The sequence below is a fragment of the Pipistrellus kuhlii genome, unplaced genomic scaffold, assembly GCF_014108245.1.
Source record: "Pipistrellus kuhlii isolate mPipKuh1 unplaced genomic scaffold, mPipKuh1.p scaffold_m20_p_1, whole genome shotgun sequence".
In the NCBI taxonomy this organism is placed as follows: domain Eukaryota; kingdom Metazoa; phylum Chordata; class Mammalia; order Chiroptera; family Vespertilionidae; genus Pipistrellus; species Pipistrellus kuhlii.
Genome location: NW_023425404.1, coordinates 106,700,342 through 106,721,509, shown reverse-complemented (window position 1 = coordinate 106,721,509; position 21,168 = coordinate 106,700,342). Strand labels below are relative to the sequence as shown.

Sequence of the window (21,168 nt, the reverse complement as noted above, 5' to 3'; positions counted from 1 at the left end):
CTCATAAATTCTCTGGTTTCAAAAGCTGTTAGGAATTACCAGTTACGGACATATCTTTTTTTATTGTATAATACTTCACAGATATTGCTAATTTTTACAAATTGAAGTCAAAGACCCTCCAGCACAAAGGGATTATAACTATTTATTGTGATACTGGCTTATGGAGGTAGTCTGGGACTGAACCCGCAGTATCTCTGAGTGTGCCTGTAGGTTGTCTTTGAGGGGAAGGTTAAAGAGCTTGGAAGACCATGTCTTGTTAGCTGTGATCTTTATTAAGACCTTTTGTATTTCGACTCCTCTAAGTTGCCTGTATATGCCCACCTTTGTGTTTCTTTGCGGTTTCCTTTTTGTGTGTGTGTTTTAAATGTTCATCTTTACTGTTGTAAGTATTACAGATGTCCCCTCTCTTTTCCACATTGACCCTCTCCACCCTGCAATATCTTAGCCTGGGCAGCCCTTTTCTCACCCCAGCTAACTAATCCCTCCCTTGTCACTTAATGCTTATAAAAGAAAGAATGATTTCTCTATCTACATAACTCCATTGAGAGGCTTCCCCACCATCCCAGTTCAGTGGCTCTTTTGGGCCTAGTGTACTTGCTTCTGTTATCTCTGTACTTGGCATTGTGCTTGGGGAAAGTTGCTTGAAGAAGGAGGCTATTGCATTAACTAAGAGTTCAGATGAGCTAGGGTGGAGAGCACAGCACAGCGGAGGGGGTGTTGCCTCTGTGACCCTGCCACAGACTTCTCCCCTACTTTTCAGAGGGAACAGTTTGCAACCATCAGGAACATGATAGAACTGTTTAGTGCTCAATTTTTTATTTTAGGACAGAGTAGAAGCAAAATGTTTCATCCAGGTAGGAAATAAAATGAAAAAATTGTGACCCCTTTGATATAACTGAACTAACAATGAATGACCTTTTACAATTTTTCAATCATTGGGCATTTTGGTTCCTGTCATCCATAGCTTCTTTTTGGTGAGCAGCTTTATGTCACCAGCAGTTTAACCTTAGGAAAGTCACTTAACCTCTCTGACTTTGCATCTGTGAGATGAAAATAGTAAGAGTAGCTACTTGATAGAATTGCTGAGTCATTATCTGTGAAATGCCTTGAATACCATCTAGCGTGTCTTGGTCCATTCATTCGGGCTGGGTGGCTTATAAGTGACAGAAATTTATTTCTCATGGTTCTAGAGGCTGGAAGTCTAAGATCAAGGAATGGGCAGATTCCCTGTCTGGTGTGGACTCACTTCCTGTTACATAGATGGCCGCCTCACTGTGTCCTCACATGGTGAAAAGGACAAGAAGTCTCTTTATAAAGGGCACTAATACCTAATTCATGAAGACCTCATCCCCTCCCAAAGGTCCCCCTCTCCTAATACCATCACAAAATGGGGGTTAGTTTTCAGTATATGACTTTTAGGGGAAACCCAAACATTCAGTCTATCTCATGGCACATATTATTCTTAATATTCAATATTATTAATATTTCAAACTTTGATTATGTAAAATATGCAAAAACAGTGTCTGTTTAGTGTTTTGAATTCTCGGTCATGGCACTTCTCCTGTGGTCTTCACTTCTTGTCTCACTGGTTCATGGAGTCTGGGCACCCAGTGCCTCCTTCCTCATCTGACTGAGGTTTCCTGGGAGACATTAAGTGGGCATGCCAGTGTGATGGTGTCAGGAGCCAGGGACAGTGTGGGAGGTGGCTGGGCAGCTGGGTGTTTCACAGGATTTTAGTTGTAGTGTGCTCCTGTCTGTTGAGGATGACAGGCATTAAAACTGTTGGCAGTTTTTCAACTAATAACTAAGATACAGTATGTCACCCTATAGCTATTTATTGAATGTATTTATTTTTGTGATGGGCACCATGTAAGCTGAGTCTTTGGGTGCTTCTTTTCTGTTGAATCTTTAAATTACCCAGTGATTAATTAATATTTGCTAAGTTAAGAAAACTGTAAGCTGGTTAATGGATTAGAAGTAGCTAGATTCTTATAAGAAACTATAACACCCATTGCTTTGCCATTATAGCCAGCTTTAATTGTGATAAAAAGTGCTAGAGTTGATATGGATAATAATTGCAAACCAGATCCTAGGTCCTCTTCATGAATTTACAAGAACCTGGTTTAAAGAATTCGATCTAGATAATTGAGATACATTAGTACAAAGCAAAAACTAGAATTGATGTCTGTACATTATATAAAGGTCTCTTGCTTCATTGAATAGCAAGTTTGTACAGGTTGATTTATTTATTTACTTTTTTTTACTTTTTAAGGCAAAAGCATAAAAATGTGGCCTAGGAACAGTCCGTGTAGGCCAAGTGCCTGACCAGCATGGGGCAGTGTGGAGCCTCTGCGGTTTCCTCAGGCCTCAGCTCACTCTCTTCATCGTTCCCTCCTGCTTGCGCAGTTGCCTCCTCTTGCCCCGTCATGCTTCTTTCTTCAGGTGAAAGGACATCCTCTTTTATGGTACTTCATCCTAGAAGCTTATAGCCAAAGGAACCTCCCCTTGCCATGGTCTGTCTGCTCCAAAGCATCTTTATGATTGGGGCATTTCATAACTGCAGTGCAGCCTGAAGCCTCTGCTGGAGGCACAGGGGCTTCCGAATAGAGAGGATTGAGAGGCACTAATCTTGAGTTTCCCAGTGACAGGGCGAATGGAATTTGCCATCGCCCCTTGGGGCATATTTCCTCAGTGTGTGATGTTTAACAGTGCTGGGGCTACCATGCACAATACCACAGATGGGATGGGAGGGGGGGGGGAGGACAGGGGACTTAAACAAAAGACATTTTCTTACAGTTTGAAATGCTGGGACTCCAAGATCAAGGTGTAGGCAGGGCAGGTTTCTCTTGAGGCATCTCTCCTTGGCTTGTGATGGACGCCTTCTCGCCGTGTCCTCACATGGTGTTCCCTCTGAGCATGCCTGTCCCTGGTATGTCTCTGTGAGTCCACTTTCCTTGTCTCATACGGATACAGTCAATTTTCATTACGGCTCACCTTAATGGCTGCATTTTAACTCGTTTAAAGGTCATGTCTCCAAATACAGTGACATTCTGAGATACTGGGGGTTAGGGCTTCTACACGGGAATCTTAGGAGCCATAGTTCACCCCATCATATCTATATTAGAGGTTCTGAATGGTTCATGCGTGTCTACTTACACTGGGACAAATACTTCTCACTTACAACATCACCCCTTGCTGCAACGTTTACAGATGAGCAAGCAGAAGGTGATCTAGAGGCTGTAAGTCCCAGCATTACACAGTTAGTGACAAAATCAGAGTTCACACTTAAGTGTCTCTAACACTTTTGCTCTATAATAACTGTGCTGTGTTGTTTCCCATCCCTGAAGTGTAACAAAGGCCTGGCTCAATGTTAAAGAGTAGGATTTCTGGGGTGCCTGGGACAATAGGCCTTGCTACAAAGCATTCATGTTCATAATTCTTGAAAACTCTGGACAAACAAAAAAAAAAAGAGAGAAAAAAAAAGAAAAAAAAAGAAAACAAAGAAGCATCATTTGGGTAGCCTGCAGCCTGGAAACTTAAGTTTATCATATTTTTTTCTTTATTTTACTTTTGTCATCCCCATTTATTTCCCCTTATACCCTGCTACATTTCTGTCTACCCTCCCAGAATCACCCGTGTTGACCATGTCCATGAGTTTTCTCTCTCTCTCTCTCTCTTCCTCTCTCTCTCTCTCTCTCTCTCTCTCTCTCTCTCTCTCTCTCTCTCTCTTTTTTTGCTCAATCCCACTACTCCTCCATCTTCACTCCCAGAACTGTCTGCCTGCTCTCTGTGAGTCTGTCTTACCATATATATTGTGGCAGAGCTTTAACTGTGGAGGAAAACACTAGAAGCAACTTATTCTCTATCTGGTCAGTATTAACCGTGAACCCTTCTTTTTCCTTACGGTTTTCAAAAAACCTATTAATCTTAACTGAATTTAGTGATCAGATGAGAGATGACTTTGCACTGCATATTAGTTCATTTTTTCTGTCTTCAAACTTAGAACATTAGTTTAGAACACTTTATGAAGTCTGGTGCTACAGAAGATTGTGTTTGGGAAATATTGGTTCATATATATATATATATATATATATATATATATATATATATATAAAAGCCCAGCGACCAGAAAGGCAAGAGAACCAGAATGACTGGTGGCTGTGACACACACTGCCACAGCCAACCAGCCTGCCCAGGTCGACCCCCAACACCCTGATCAGGGGTGAGGCCAGCAGCCAGTCACCTATGGCTCCTCCCCCCAGCTGGCCCTGCCCCTGATTGGCCCCCAATACCTTGAATTGGCCAGCCTGCCAATTGCCCCTGGCCCCTCCCCCTCACCAGCACAGACAGATGGGTCCCCATTGGGGCAGGCTGGCTGGACCCCACCCATGCAGGAATTCATGCATTGGACTTCTTATATATCATAACAGGATAAACCTGAATTACATCAAATGGTACAGTTAGCTATCATTTACCTGTGTTTCGTAGAGAATCTTTCATTTAATATATTTTTCTGAACATCTGTTAATTAATCTTCTAGGTCCAGAATAGATCTCAATTTTAAGTCCAAATTGGGCCACACGATAGACACACATCAGACCACCTAGTTAACAAAGTCTTGGCCTCTTGTTTTTTTAAGGCATAGTACAGATCAGAGATTGGTAACCTGGTTTGCAATCTCAGTATACAAAAGACTGTTTTGCCAATGTTCATATGTAAGTTGGTTTTTTAAGTCTTCAGGCTATGTAAAAGTTGCTTATTTAACCTGTTATGTATTTGTATCCTATAAGGTATGCCTTCTTTATTAGAAGCTTAAGAAACAGATAATATAATTAAAATGCCATGTATAATGGAATATATTAATACACATGCACAAACACACATACGTGCCATTTGCCAGACTTTGTACTCTCATTATGGTTTATTTCTTTTGAAGCTCACAATTGCATTATGATTATTATCATCCTATCCTCATCATCTTCCAGGTTATACCTGAGGAAAGGGATTTCTAGAACTTAAGTGACCAGATCTGAGTCACACAGCTAATAACTAGTGGAGCCAGGCTTTCAACCCAGGCAGTCAGACTTCAGAAGCTGTGCTCTTAATTTACTCTATCTCACCTTATTTATGTCACTGACATTTTTGACAGGCACATGCACATGTAAAGATAAAACGGCTAATTCAGTAAGTGTACACTGATCTGGAGAGAGCAGGATAGGGTTGCCCCCGGCAACGGAGGAAGCAAAGCTTTCCACCTGCTCTGGCCAGCCTAGGCCTCCACACCAGGCTACAAAGTTTCAATTATAGAAGATACATAAAACCAAACAAATGGCTAAAGGCAACAGAGCATGCAGGAGGTTTGACTCCCCTCCAGGCTACAAAGTTCCAATAGTAGAAGGTAAATAAATTCCAGATACCAGGGCCTCTGCTTGGGTCCGGCAGGGTGGGGGTGGGAGGGATGGCCAGCCTGCAAACCACCACAAGCCCCTCACCCAGGCTGCCCCACACCCCAAGGGAACCCCCACCCTGATCCGGAACACCCTTCAGGACAAATCAGCTGGGCCCCACCCGTGCACCAGGCCTCTATCCTATCTAATAAAAGAGTAATATGCAGATTGACCATCACTCAACACACAAGAATGCTGCCCCCATGTGGTCAAAGGTCCTGGCCCCATGTGGACACAAGATGACCACCACAAGATGGCCAGCAGGGGAGGGCAGTTGAGAGTCACCAGGCCTGCAAGGGAGGGCAGTTGTAGGCAATCAAGCCTGCAGGGGAGGGCAGTTAGGGGTGACCAGGTAAGCAGAGGAAGGAAGTTGGGGGCAAACAGGCTGGGTGAGGAGCAGTTAGACATCAATCAGGCTGGCATGGGAGTGGTTAGATGGTGATCAGGCTGGCAGGCAGAAGCAGTTAGGGGCAATCAGGAAGGCAGGCAGGCGAGCAGTTGGGAGCCAGCAGTCCTGGATTGTGAGAGGGATGTCCGACTGCCCATTTAGACCGGATCCCACTGGGCAGTTTTACATCCCTCGAGGGGTCCCAGATTGGAGAGGGTGCAGGCTGGGCTGAGGGATACCGCCCACCCGTGCACGAATTTCATGCACCGGGCCTCTAAAATAAATAAATAAATAAATAAATATTTATTTATTTAAAAGAGGAAATACTTGTAAGTTTTTTCAAGGTTAGTAAAATCTTTAAAATCCAGAGTCAGTTTTAAAAAAAAAATAAATATTTTTTTATTGATTTCGGAGAGGAAGGGTAAGGGAGAGAGATAGAAACATTAATGATGAGAGATAATCATTGACTGGCTGCCTCCTGCATGCCCCCTACTGGGGATCAAGCCTGCACCCAGGCATGTGCCCTTGACCAGAACAAACCTGGGACCTTTCAGGCGGCAGGCAGATTCTCTATCCATTGAGCCAAACCAGCCAGGGCCAGAATTAGTTTTAGTCTATATCTACCTTCCTCTCTGCTTTCCCCTCCTTCTGTGGGTTGTCTATATTGACTAATATTTCTTGCTTGAACTATTTTATCTGTGTAACATAAAATAGGTGTATTTTTAGGAACCAGTTCTAGAATCCCAGAAGTCAAAAAGTTAAGCTACCCATTTACAGGTAAGGGAACTGGGATTTTACAGAAAGGTAAAGTGAGTTTTCTCAGGTTCCACAGGCACTAAAGTCAGAACGAACTGCAGCCTAGGTGTCCAGATTCTAGATCTTCAGCGTCTTTCCAATATGGGAAAATACTGTCCACATCGGGATGGAGTATTCTCTTCAAGATGGTGGAAATTCCTGTTTTACCAAAATGAGGATTAACCTGAGTGGGAAAATTCATTTATATTTTGAATGAAATATGACAGTCACATGAAGTAACTGAAGTAGCCTAAGACCCAGATTGTAGTCCCATGAGACCCTTATAAAAATCCCTCATTTCTCTAGAGCACACCTTCCCCATTTTGAAGATGAAAACCTGAATTCCATTATTTGATTCTGTGAAACAAATTTTAAAAACGAGACAAGAAACAACTAATATTTTTGTGATGTCTGCTACATCAGAGTGGCAATAAAGTAATAAGCACTTTATTGACACTCACTGGAATAAAAAATGTTAAAGTAAAATATGGTAATACCATTAATAACTAATGTTTACCAATTTAAAAAAAATATGTTTTATTGATTTTTTTACAGAGAGGAAGGGAGAGGGATAGAGAGCTAGAAACATCAAGCCTCGATGCTTGAGAGCCCCTGTGCCACCTGTTCTCACCCGCACCCGTGGTTTGGTCCTCACGGGCTGTTCATGGTTGTTTTTACCCTCGGCTTTCAGCTTCTCCCTATGACATGCCTTATCCTGACCTCCAGCTGCTTCCTTCCCCAGCCTCCGATAACTAGTTTCCCCGGCTGGACACCCCGCTGTTCCCAGCTCAGACCTGGTATGCGTTATTTTTCTGACCAGCTACAGGGTTCTTAGATCGTCTCCTGGCATGATGTCTGTCCCCACAGTCCAGCTCCAGCTTGTTCCTCCACCCTCTCCTCTCGCATACACTGATGTGTCCCCAATGGCCCCACAAACCCACACCTCACTCCAGAGACCATTAAACTTCTCACTGCCAGCCTTCTGCCCGGCAGAGCTCCAACAAGAAGATCACAGCAGTCTGTGCGTCAGCAGAACCAATGCAGAATTTCCTAATTATTAATAAACATAACCACCATTTTTTGAGAACCTACTCTGTACCAGATACTACTGACATCATTCTTTATTTAAGGAGCAGCATAGTTTTTTCATTTTACCAATGAAAAAAGTCATTATGTATTAAGAATGGTAATCCTTTGCCTGTCATAGGCAGTAGTCACTTCTTATATGCAAGGGATACAGGCCAAGATCCCCAAGTGGGTGCCTGAAACCACGGACAGTACTTAATGTCCCAATTGATGCAATCCCCCCTTCAATGACCAACTCACGGATGTTCTCACTTGTGAATCTCTGCTCTTATTTATGTATCAAAAGTATCGCTCTTTTTCAGTGATCACATATGATAAATTGCTTTCTGTTGAGTGAAAGCAATTAATTATGGTTGATGGACCCTTTATCTGTAAATAGAATTCAGTCAAGTAATCAGTTTTAAACACTTGCTACTAAAGAATTTCCAACTCTTCAAAGTAATTAGATATGAAGTAAAGGAAGGTTTTTGTACCATCCTGGTGATTTTTTTTTTTTTAAGTTTTAAGTTATGAATGAAATGTAAAAAAATGTTTTTTCTGATTCTGAGTGTATTGATGAATATGATATTTGTATTATATCTTAGTACCAAACATTTTATTGTCTCTCTTCACTTTAATATATTGTCAGAAGCTGCATATTTAGGAAGATCTGAATCTATAGCTTACTACCATGGGTGAAATAACTTCAGCCATGCAACATGGCAGGCATTTTAATCATGCATCCTGGAGACCCAGAACCCAACTTGGTCAGCGTTGCTTCCTGGTGCTGAAATCTGGCCACTCCCACATGCCCATGGAGTCTCTGAGTCAGCATTGTGTAAGGCTGTTGCTGTGTCTAGCCTACTGGGGAGCCAAAATGGAATAGCCATTTGGACCATTTTTCAACATAAAGAATAAAGTTCAAATTAATTCTTTTTGGTCTGCAACTTGGGAGGAAACAACATAGGCTACTGTATGCAGTGTAATTTGAGGGGTAGCACAGAATTTATGTATTTATTTTAATTTCAGAGAGGAAGAGAGGGAGAGAGAGAAACATCAGTGATGAGAAGGAATCATTGATTGGCTGCCTCCTGCAAGCCCCACACTGGGGATGGAGCCTGCAACCCAGAAATGGACCCTGACCGGGAATCAAATTGTAACCTCCTGATTCATAGGTCAGTGCTCAACCACTGAGCCACACCAGCCGGGTGCAGTACAGAATTTGAACAGTGCCCCCTGTGGTTGTCAAACAAGGTGGCCCTCTTTGAATATCCAGGAGGTACGGTGGTTCTCCCAACATGGCAATATTTGACACATACAGGAGCTGTCAAGAAGGAGTGACCATTGGCCTTCTGATGAAAGCAGTGTTTTTCTGATTGCTTCCATTCAGAGTGCAGTCCAGTTTTTGTGACCAATGTTATAGAACCTTTCGTTTGTAACCCAAAGATGGCTGTTCCGACCCATGACAAGATTGCAGACACTTGCAGGCCTCATACCACTTTGTGTATTTTCAAGTCTCATTCCCCTAGTGCCATCCTGGCCGTGTTTTTCTCTGGATGTAAATGTCATGCTGTAAAGCCAGAACTTTCTACCTTCTCTGAAGTACTACCAAAGGGATCATTTGTTTTCTAATTTACCAAAATGAAACTAGAGACAATTTCCAGTGTGCCACATCTTGGTGATATGTTGGGTTATTTTGAAAGCAAATCGATAATTTCATCTTAGGGGGCTGTGGATTTTATCATGCTTTTTTTTTCTCATCTCATGCTACCTACTTTGTGCTGCAGAAGAAGGGGGAAAAAACTGAACCTATTTTACATAACATCTGCTTCCATTGTGTTATCTAGAAAAGGCAATTCTTTTTCTAGTAGTGTGTAGTTCGTCCTTTTAGTTTTCTGAGTTTATTTCATTAAGATATTGGCTGCTCCCTCCTGTCCTGTACCTTCCCTGTTTTCCGTCTCAGATGTGGAAGCTGGGATGGCTTCCATACCCCCAGTTTCCATATGTCTTCCATGTCCAGCTTCAGTGCCTGGTGCACCTCGGCCCTGTAGTCTTTTGGCTGTGTCATTCACCCCACAATAAGCAACATTTCCTTCTCAACTGCCATTATCCCTGCAGATAGATTTCTTTCCTCATCAATCCTTCCATACCTCTCATTGTAGGGTTTACCTTACGTTTTAAGATTTTTGGGCATGCTCACTAAATTGAGTGACTAAGTAATTTGTCATCCTAACCAGCACAGTTCTGAGAGGAACAGCAGACAGTCTCAGACTGTTCCAGGCTAACCAGAATGTCTGGTCAACATTACTTCTACAAGGATCTCCAAGACAGAGACACCTGGACACTCAGGACATTCAGTGTGCTCAGTAAATATCCAATAAGTGAGGCCTGGACTTGTGAAATTTCTGAAGCAACCAGGTCCTCTTTGAGCATTTTCCTGCCGACAATCAATGGCCATAAATCACCTGTACAGTGCCAGCAACCTCACCCCACTACCCTTTCCCTCAGAAACACATCCCTCCCAATGGTTTTGTTTTCCACTGTTCATTTTGGCCTTAAACAGTGTTCACTCAGATCCCATTTCTAAAGGCTTGAGATAAAATGGTAGTCAAGGCATGCTAGCACTTAACTGTGTATGCCAACACAATGCTTAGTTATTTAGTTGATTTTGAAAATATTCTACTTTCAACCATACTTCTTAGTTATTTAGTTGACTTTTGAAATATACTCGTCTTTGAAAATGACTGGGCAAAGCATAGTTTAATATTGTTGTAGGCATTTCAGTAACAGTCCTAAGTGTTCTGTCAGTGCTCATTCTTGACAGTTAATGGCTAGCAGGACCATTAAAGTGTGTTATTCACACAGTGGAAGGTCTCCCAGTGTGTGATCCAGGTCAGGGTACAGCCTGCTCCCATTTCCCCAACGTGTTTGACTAGAGTGGCTTTTGTACTTTTAAATAATCCATTCTATATTGGTAGACCGTTTCTTCCCTCCTCCCCTTTTTAAAGAATTTTTATGAGTTTATTTGAGCCAAGGTGATGACAATTGCCAGGAAGTAAAATCTCAAAGGACTGAGAAAACGCTCCTTCCTTCTTTTTTAACAGTGCAGTTTCCTTAGGAGACTCACAATGAACTCAACATTGCCAAGTGGGAGGGAGCAGTGGCTTTTATGAATATTCCTGTCCCTACTTGGTCTTTGCCTGTACCAGGCTTTGTGATTAACTCTGACCAATCTTACTGCTCTCCCTGTAGGCCCAGCCCAGAGTCCTTTGTTGTCCTAAATATTTCCTGTAAGGTCTTTTATTAACTTTTCTTTTCTGCTCTAATTTTTCTCCCTCTTACCTACTTTAGCAGGTAGCCCTATAACAATAGTGAGAGAGAAAAAAAAATACATTCTAGTAATATGATTAGCTAAAGCAACAACTGGACTTATGTTCTCTATTTTTTTTTAAAAAAAGAAACTTACAAATTTCACCAGTTTATTTCTTGCTAAATGCTTATTGAAATGACACAATAAAGTGGTTGAAGAGAACCAGCTTTTACTAATTTAAATCTTTCATGGTAAATGTTAGTTGGGAGGAGAGCAAAATTTCTTTGTTTTTAATTAGCTAGTTGTGTTATTTTAGGAAAAATTAAGGCAGGAGGAGATAGGATTGTTAGTTTTCTTTATAATAATAGTTGATTTCTGTGACAGTTAATTGGAGTAGTTTGCTATTGGGAGAGGTTGTTGTCTGCTAGTTTCAGTTTGCCCCATCTTTCTTGATAATAAAACCCCTAATTTTAGCTGGCAGATGGTCACCTGGAATATAGACTGCATTTCCCTGCCTCCCTTGCAGCTAGGCATGACTGTATTATAACATTTTGATTAATTGCTTATAAGTAGGAGTGCCATGTGCAACTTCTTGGAAATTTTCTAAAGGAGGAAGGCTTTTTTTTTCTTTCTTTCTTTTTTCCCCCTTTCTTTCTGTCCTTCTGAAGGGAATGCAGACATGATGGCTAAGCTCAGGCAGCCATTGTGGACCATGAGATGGGATCCATGCATTGAGGATAATAGATACCAGGAACCTCTGGATTGCCTGTGTGTAAATAAGGGAGAAACTCCTGTTATGTGTAACCTTTGTTACTTGTGGTTTGATCTCACATGCGGTTGATCGTAGTCTCAACTGATCTGTCTGTGAATCCATTTCATCTTGTTTGGTTGGAGGGCAGCTCTTTCATTTTTTTTTTTTTTTATCAGACTATATAACATAGAGATAAAGGAATGCTGTGTTTGGTGGACAAGAAAATCTTAACTTTCATAAGCAAAAAATGTATGAGATCCTCTGCAGTGTCTAAAATCTTAAATGTCACGTGACAATTACACATCACAAACATGCTTTTCTCCTTCCTCTTTGCCTTTTTCTTCCCCCTTCTATAGTTGTTCAGTCCTAAAGCCAGTAGGTGGGACAGAAAAAGAGAGGTGTTCAGATTTGGGGACATGATGGCCCACAGCAGGTGTGGGAACCTGAGTGGGATGAGGGGGGCATCTGTGCAGGGTGGCAAACCTGGCTTGAGTGGTTTGAAGTGAGGCAGGGTGAGGACGGTGAGGGCAGATGAGGAGGGTGAGTCTGAGCAGAGTGTGATGGTGGAAGGAGGAGATGGGGGGAGATCAGTTGCTGCATTCCTACATTGAATGGCTGAAAGAACTCAGAAGTATCCACAACGTACATGGTTTAGCAGGAGTAATAAAACATGGTAAGCCTCAGGGGTCTGGGAGGTTCACTAGTGATTCCCTAGGATGTTTTTTTTTAAGCTGCTCAGAACATCTTTTGTCTCCAGATATGAACCATCAAGACATGTGGAAGAATCAGGGTTTCAGGGAAGCCCAGCCAAAAATGTCCAGCAGTGTCGTTATGCCCGACTGGTCATATACCTGTAGCCAGGTGTAAGCCATCAGTCTGCATGTCCCTCAACATGTATTGTAGAAGCTGGCTCTGGGGGCTTCGGAGGCAATTTCAGCTTTAAATGCAAAGGTACACATCTCTAGCCAACCTATTGTCCTGCTTGTGACCAATAATCTACCAGACTTCTGGTTTCCCTGCAGATAAGGATAAGCTATAAGATAACTCGATGCAGTTATGTATAGAAGTATCAATGAAGTAAGCAAGTAGGTTAAAGGTAATGTAAGTCAGAGGTCTCACTATTAGGGAAGGGGATTACAAACATGGAAAGGAAGAAAACTTGAATGAACTGTGTCCTGTATTGAAATCAGATTTGTTGGTGTGAATTCATGGTTTTCAATACTATAAATAGTGAAGTGAACACAGGTGTGTGTGTGTGTGTGTGTGTGTGTTCATTCATGTGTTCTCTAGTTCTGTTCACTGAGAGGGGCTGAGAACATTGAGCTCCTATATGGCAATGAGCACATCTAGAGCCCAGATTATGGCTTAGTATGTATGCATTTTCCACAAAAAGGAACTAGAGCTCATTCTAGAAATGGCTGATTCCGGGGCTTTGACAGTAAAGTATCAGAAGAACTCGAATATCTTGTGCAGAACGCAAGGGTGTGCTCAGAGGGATGGGACTTGCCAAAGGGGCTTAGCAACCAGGTTAGAGGGGCACACACTGGCCAACTGGGACAGTTCAAACAACATACATACTGCTAGTAGTAATTTTAAATTATAACCCATTGACTGAGGTAGGTCAAAGCCATACAAGAATAAGTAAGTAAATCATGATTTTCAACAGCAACACCATTGACAGTTTGGATTGGATGAGCCTGTTGTGTGATCTTATTGTCTTGGTGTGATGGTTTGTTAGCTTGGGTGAGGGCTTTGTGCCTTCCACACTCTTGGCTGGTTCTCTGACTGGCACAGTTACTGAGATGGATCACTGAGGCTGGGCCAGCAGAAACCAGCTCTGCAAGCAAAGCTGACTGGCCCTTGGAATGTCTAATCTCGCTCATTAATCTCATTAGCTCCAACTTGCTGTGCTGATTGCTCTGCTAATTGCATGACTTTTTCTTAATTTGATTTAACATTTACCGACAGTGTTATATGAATCCTTGAGTCATTTTTGTGAGAGGTAACACTTCAACCTGTGAAAATAATTTAGCACTTTTCATTGTAGGAGTGTAACTATAATTTGGGTACATTAACTAATTGTGTAATTTTTTCTTTTCTTTTACAGTCTCCTTATCCCACATCACACAACTGGTCCTCAGCCACAACAAGCTAATAAGTGAGTTGACTTTCCCATTTGTTTCTCAGTGTCTGCCTTGTAGGAAATGTGGTGATACTGCTGACTCTCTTGTTCCCTTTAAAGACACATGTTTATTTGGGGAATTCTAAAGTTTATTTTGGTGACACTAAGATACAAGAGCATATTGTCTTCCCATATTTTGTACATTGCTCTATTTTGAGGATTCTTTCCTATTGAGTGTATAAGCTGAAGAAAGAAAGTGACATTTTGTTTCTGTGGAATTAGTCCCATTTAGAGATGATAAATGCTGCAGTGACCTGAACTGCTGTGCCATTCATTAATATTTCATGGAAAAAAAAGTGTAAAAACATAATTAGAATAAGAGTTTTTTGCTTTCATCTATATTTCCTTTTCAAAGGGGAAAAATTTACCTGTTGATGTACTTTCCTTCCCTGCTTAATGTGTGTGTGTGTGTGTGTGTGTGTGTGTGTGTGTGTGTGTGGGCTTGGGGGGGAAGGGGGAAACCACAGAGTTGCATGAATTATATATATTTGAATCTGCATTTTAAACAATTCTGGAGTCTGGTTTCTATTGGACATCAGTAGTATCATGGTATAGTTAACATATGGTAGGTTTAATACCGGCTCTTATAAGAATATCTTGCATGAATGATATGGGCCATTTTATTTTTAGCTTTGGCTTTAAAGATTTTTAATGACAGCGCCCCACTCTCCTTTTTCATTCCTAATTGACTGTCACTTATTTGTGCTTGCCATATTTCCTGCAGCCTTGAGTGATTTTCTAATCATGTGGCAAGAATTTGTTCGGGAGCTTTCTGAGTCCGATGAAATTGAGCAGAATGTCATCCTGAGGGATTTGTGTCATGAATTTATGGGCAATATGTACAGCTTGAAGCAATGTCACAGAGCTGTTGATTATTGAGAATCAGGAGTGGCAGGGCTCCTCATGTGCAGGAGACAGGCAGATTAGTTCATTTTTAGCAAAACGTGCATGTTTGTAAGGCAAAGGCAGAGTGGAACAATTGTCACATTTTAGTAGTAGGGGCCACAGAAGCTGAAAGTGAGGGCGACAAGTCCCTTGGGGTCGTTTTTGTATCAGGTGACATGCAGCTGTCTTTATTGTTTTTGTAGCAAATGGACCTGCTGTCCACTGAGAATCTAATCCCAGTCAGAGGGTGTTGCTGTTTGTTTAGAAGGGTGGACGGCATGATCCCTGATTTCCCCAAGATTTTGTGAGCAGAAGTCCTAAAGCTTTATACTCCGTAGTTCATAAAAATATTTCTTAATTGCCACTCTTATCTTATGCATCATCATTAGAATGAAACACTTTACATTTAAACAAGAAAGCAAAACTTGCTTTATTCATATTATTTAATTAATTGATGTATTCTTTTAAAATATCTTTCAAATGGTTATAGTTTATTTCTTATATACTTCCACAGAGATAGAAATCTCATGTGTCCATGGATCAGTTTTTTCTCTAGGCATTTGATAGGAGATTAACTTAGAGACATAAAAATATGAACTTAAAAGGTTGACTTTGAATGGATCCAAACTTCATATTTCTTCCTTCCTGTTTTTTCCCCCCCTTCTTCTTCTTTCCTCATTTGAGACACTCTTATCCAGTAAACTCTAATTAATCATCTTGGTAAATTCTGTTTCATGCCATTGTGAGTAGTGTCAGTGACACCCGGTCTGTCCCACTAAGGTCAAATTAGCATCTTTTACTGTTTTTCTGGCATTTAAATGAATGACTACAGAATGGCTTTCCAAGTGTTTATAGTAAATATGTCCATTTGATGGCAATATAAATATGCATTATGTGTATGTGGCCGAGCACATCCTCCTGTCATGTTTTATTGTAATCAGTGTCTTTCACTTTCTGTGGTTTTTAATAGGGGCCTCAGTAGTGCTTTTATCTTGCAAAAGTGTTTGTGTTTATCTCTTTGCATGCCAGTTGCACTGAACTCTAAAATTCCCACTGTGGACTTATGGGATGACTGACTGGCTTACTCAAAGTGGGGCCCTGGGCCGGGCCACCGATTCACTGCACGCATTTGAGTTAGTATCTGTGGGGACACTGTGATGCTGCGTTAGTTAACTTTCTTTCCCTGCTGCTAGTTTTGATATTGACAGGCACACTTGACACGGTACCAGTGAGGCCGTGAGGAAGGTGAAAGTGGGCTGATAGTCTTTAAATTCCTCAAGATTTTATGAGCATAAATTCTTGATGCTTTTTAAATTACAATTCATAGAAATATTTCAAAATTGTCAAGGTAATCACTGATAGAGTTTCATCATTACTACAGTGACACTACTGAAATTTAAACCTGGGGCATGGGGCAATGCTGATGAGTTTTGGAAACAGGGAAGTCAGTGGCAAATGGCCTTGCCTGCAGCCACTCTCCTTGATGCATGCATGACTAGGAGGGGGGCGGCAGAATAGCCAAGGACCATTTCCTTCTGCTATGGCTGGACAGGTACAATCTCAGAACCCAACAGTTTCCTTTCTGGCCCAAGGGGAATGGTTTCAGAGTAAAGATGAGGTTTACCACTAGACCAACCCTTCAGAAACTCCACTTTCCCTGCGATACCACACATATCCTGTAGAAGGCACTGCTTGCCTTCCAAACCAGTTCTGCTCTGGCGCCCATCCTAGCCAGCCTTTCCTCACTATGTGCTGCCACAGGAAGATTCCTCTCCCCCTCAGGTGCCTAGCCCTGCTCTGTTGTAGGCCAGCTTGCCCTTTCCTCTCTATTCTGCAGTGGCCTTGCCCCCACCCTCCTCTCCAGGCTCCCCGACTACCCTGGCCAACTGGAAATCTTTCTTCCCCAAGCTCCTACCTACTCTTCATAGATTCTTTAAACTAATGTCGAACATCCCATCTGAGTGTTTCATGTTCCTTCTCTCTTTCCAAAAATCTTAGGCTTTATTGAAAGCAGGACTGTGTCCTCAGCTTCTTTCATGTCTTGTTCTTGCTGAGCACACAGTGGCCTCCCAGTAATTACCTGTGCAGAGCAGCTGATGATGGTGGCAGTCTGTGACGGGGAGGAAAGCTGGCCTGAGGTGAATGGTCAGTGTAGGAACTGGATGTTTTCAGACTTTCCTAGTAAGTGTGGTCACCACAAACTTCTATTTCTAAGCCATGGGCCCATTTCAAACATGCTGGACTGTGAGAGCTGTAAAGAAACTTTACCTATGTCCTGGAAATTGGTGTCACATCATCGCATCATCGTTGTAGTCACTGGGGCCCTTGCAGTCCTGAGGAATGATGTGTGGGATGGCGTTCCTCACAGACATCTTAGGATCCGGGAGGGCAGGCTGGCACCGTGCCGTGCTGCTCCTGGTTCTCCCCCCGCAGCGACCTCGTGGGCCTGCTTTTACTACCCTAGGTCTCGCTTCTTCTAGGCCCAGGACTCTCACTTAAAGTTAGTTTCATATTCTGTATTTAAGGTCCCAAGTTAGTTGCTAATTTCTTCATAGAATTAACTATTTTAGACGTTTCTTGAGGTGAGGAGCCCTGTCTGATGCTATGTATCCTACCCCCCACAAAAGTGCCCAAAGCATGGTGAACATGAAATACCGTGTTTCCCTGAAAATAAAACATCCTCCAAAAATAAGACCTACTTACAGGTTTCCTTCTGAGTGAAATATAAGGCAACCCCCCGAAAATAAGCCCCCCCCCCCCCAGGCTAAACATGAGAGATTTGGTCCACTGATTCTGAAAGAAATGGAGTCACAAGAAATTCACCAGGAAATTCAGGAATTGGATTGTTATGATGATGACATGATTGTCATTGAATAAATGAGTAAATTCTTGATACTGTAGGATTCAGTTTGTCTGGTTTGTGTTGACAGCTACCGTACTACCGTACCTTATACAGTAATAAATTTCCTTTATTTTCATTTAACAATAAATGTGTACCGTATTCTTCTTCATGGAAAAATAAGACATCCCCTGAAAATAAGACCTAGCGCATCTTTGGGAGCAAAAATTAATATAAGACACTGTCTTATTTTCGGGGAAACAGGGTAGGTTCTCAGTTCATACTGATGGAGCATTAGATTGGTAGCTGATGGGTAGTGCCAAGTCCCAGCAGACTGAGATGATGCCCCAGGGCAGCTTTGGGCTTCTAAAGAAGGGAACAAAGCAGCTATTCTAGTCTGTCTTCCTCAGTCTCTGCCCTGCTGCCTTTGTGATGACCCTCTCTTGTAAGCCAGTGCTATCGAAGTCTTTTCAGTGTACTCTTTAATCTTATCCTTGCTTCTTCTTACAGTGTTTGGAAACCTTAGTTTTGTAAATGTTTTCCTGCTCCTTTTCAGGCATAGAAAAAAATTTTGAAACTATCATTTCAACACGTGTCCACTAGAGGTCACTGTTGAGATAGGTATTTTTTCCCCCTTTCTGGTCTTGGGCCTAACTAAAGATTAAAAATCAAAATGGTATCAGATGAAATTTTTTGCAAGCTTTTTAGCGCTGTTCAACAGGGCATGTTGCTCTTTCCATTTACATTATAGTTTACCATAATTAAAGTAGACTGAACGATGTTATTTTTCTGTTTTGCTCCTAAATTTGTACATTCATTTTCACACATTATTTTTTAGTGTTATAATGGCTACTCTCTCAAGTTAGAAACTTTTTTTCCAATATCTTTTCATTGGAAGGATTTTGCCTTCTGCAATATTTTTGTTGAGTATATGTGATTTTTTTCCCCCCTGTAAAAGAAAGTTTAAAATATGTATATATGTATGTAATCAGATTGAATTAAAAAAATAACCATGTGAAAATCAGGAAAATGCATATTTATATTGATTCTTATATCAATCATTATCTAAGAAAAAATACTGTACATTATGAAATGAATTATATTCTGCATCAGTAATAAAATAATCACTGAGCATTAATTTTCTTTTTTTTTCAATTTTTAAAAAAATATACTTTACTGATTTAAAATTTTTTTTTTTTTTTTTACAGAGAGGAAGGGAGAGAGAGAGAGTGCTAGAACGTCAATGAGAGAGAAACATCGACCAGCTGCCTCTTGCACACCCCCTACCAGAAATGTGCCTGCAATCAATGTACATGCCCTTGACCGGAATAGAACCTGGGACCTTTCAGTCTGCAGACTGACGCTCTACCGTTGAGCCAAACCGGTTTCGGCTGAGCATTACCATAATTTTCTAACATGATGCTTTACTTAGTATTAAAGATTATTTATTCTCATAGCAAAATCCATATATAGATATTGCTAGAACCTTAAATATGACAACAATATTTTTTTCGTTTTGTGACCCATGTATTGAGGAAGAATCACTCATTTTGTGCAAGAAATACAAAGGATATATTTTTTGCTCTGTGCAAACTGTTAGCAGTTCACTCTGTGTAAACCTTTCCTAAATGTTAGTCTCTGAATGTAATTGTGTGGTTTTATACTTTGAACTTTTAACTGCCATGTAAAACCTTTTCTTGAGGTATTAGCAGTTTTGCCTGCAGTTTCAGGCCTTAATGGGACCATATCTTGTCATTTAATGTATCGGAAATGGCTAGACAGGCAGTAAACAGGTTTTATGGCAAAACGTGTGTTTTTAAAGCAGATTATTTCCTATTACTTAGCTAGTGTATGAATTTGAAATTATAGCGAACAAGAAATGCTAGGTGTGTTTTTTTGTGATTTCAATAATTTCTTTATCAAAGATAATGTTCTAAGTACATAGAAGCTAATGAAATGTTTTGAAATTTTATGCAGATGCACATATTGATGGGATTTTCATAAGTGTTACTATAAATGAATTAAGCACCATGATCTACATAAAATAATGCATTCTCCCAACATGCAGATCCAATTATAATGAAGAAAATTAAGCAGTTTTTTTAAAAGCATAATAAATTGAAACACTTTCCTACAGACATAATTGATTGTTGAGATGAATGAGAAAACTTAACTATTCCAATTCATAAGGATGACCTTCACCAGTCTTTCAACACCTTCCTGTTCTGAAGTTATTTCCTCTCTCACAGATTATTTGTCATGCCATATGCAAAAGTTCTTGTGCATGGCTAGTATGAAATTAAACTGTGAAGGGAATTTGCAAAATAAATCATTTCTCTGTCATGAATTTATCTGGGGACAATGTCAAAACAACTTGCTGTTTGCATTTTAACAAAGTATTACTGTATTTATAATACAGAGGCTTGATCAATAGCTTATTTTTTAAATTAGTATACATTTATCAGTTTGATATCTTGCCATTATTTGAAAGACTGGATTTGAAAAAATACATACATAGCATTTTCAAGTTGGACAGCTTTGACACCACTGTTGGATGGTACCAGTGGTTAGGTTATCATAAAATGTTGCCTATAGTTGGCAGTTTGGTGTTTTTGGTTTTAGTAAGAAAGCATATAAAGTCATCCTGTGAAAGAATCTGTTGGGTTGGCCAGCACAGCCAAGTGAGTGGGTGACATTGGAGAAATAGGCCCTCAATGGTATAGTGTCCTCGGCTCACAGCTGACGTGTTTCTTGTCAGCCCCACCAGCCACAGTGGACCTCTTCTGGAATCCCTTTCTTGGAATCCTGCTGTGCTAAGAGGAAGCTAGCTAGGTGTGGTGTGTTATCCTTACACTGTGTATTTCTAAGTGGAAGACAGATAATTTCAGAATGCTGGTATGCTGTGGGGAAAATAACGTGGGAGCAGGTTGAATCTGTGCCTTTCCAAATCATAACTAGGTCCTTTGGGGAGCTGATGCTGAAGAGAGTTTCCCTTACTATTTACAATAGAACTCTCAAAGAGAATTGATTTAATAGCAAAAATGTATGTTCAGTCATCTCTTGGTCCTATATAGAGAGTGTGTGTGTGTGTGTGTGTGTGTGTACACAAGTGTGTAGTGTTGAGGAGGCTGGGAGAAGATTCTAAAAGGTGCCCTTCTTGCCTATATACAACATTCTTTTAGAGCAGCTCGCTCTTTTTAACATTTCATAACTCACTGACCTTTATAAAGAATAGGGTGAAAGCTGTGTTATGATTCTTAGAAATGTGCACATAATGGTTATGATTTCAACCAGTTTGTAGATCCTGTTAAAATTATCCATGAATTCTTTAGGGGTGCATGTAGCTCCAACTTAGAAACCCTAGGCTAGGGGAAAGATACATTAGTATACAGAGCAGGGCAAAAGTAGTTTTATAGTTGTGAGTACCTATTATCTTGTCTTTGTCTTACCTATAAATTACTGTATTATTTTCCAAATGAACAACTATAAACTTACTTTTGCTCAAC

General features: G+C 40.9%; 1 protein-coding gene across 7 annotated transcripts in view; it reads left to right on the top strand.

The window, feature by feature from the left end:
• RSU1 (Ras suppressor protein 1) overlaps positions 1-21,168 on the top strand; it is a 180,269-nt gene that overhangs the window by 5,896 nt on the left and 153,205 nt on the right. For 6 of the 7 annotated variants that reach the window (XR_006742796.1, XM_036459116.2, XM_036459108.2 and 3 more), the window contains exon 3: positions 13,864-13,914. The exons of the other annotated variant lie outside the window; for it this stretch is intronic. Coding sequence is in view for 5 of the 6 variants with exons in the window: in XM_036459116.2 (XP_036315009.1) it covers positions 13,864-13,914 (51 nt within the window). In the remaining variant the exon portion in view is untranslated. The remainder of the gene's footprint in view (positions 1-13,863; positions 13,915-21,168) is intronic. 7 annotated transcript variants of the gene reach the window in all.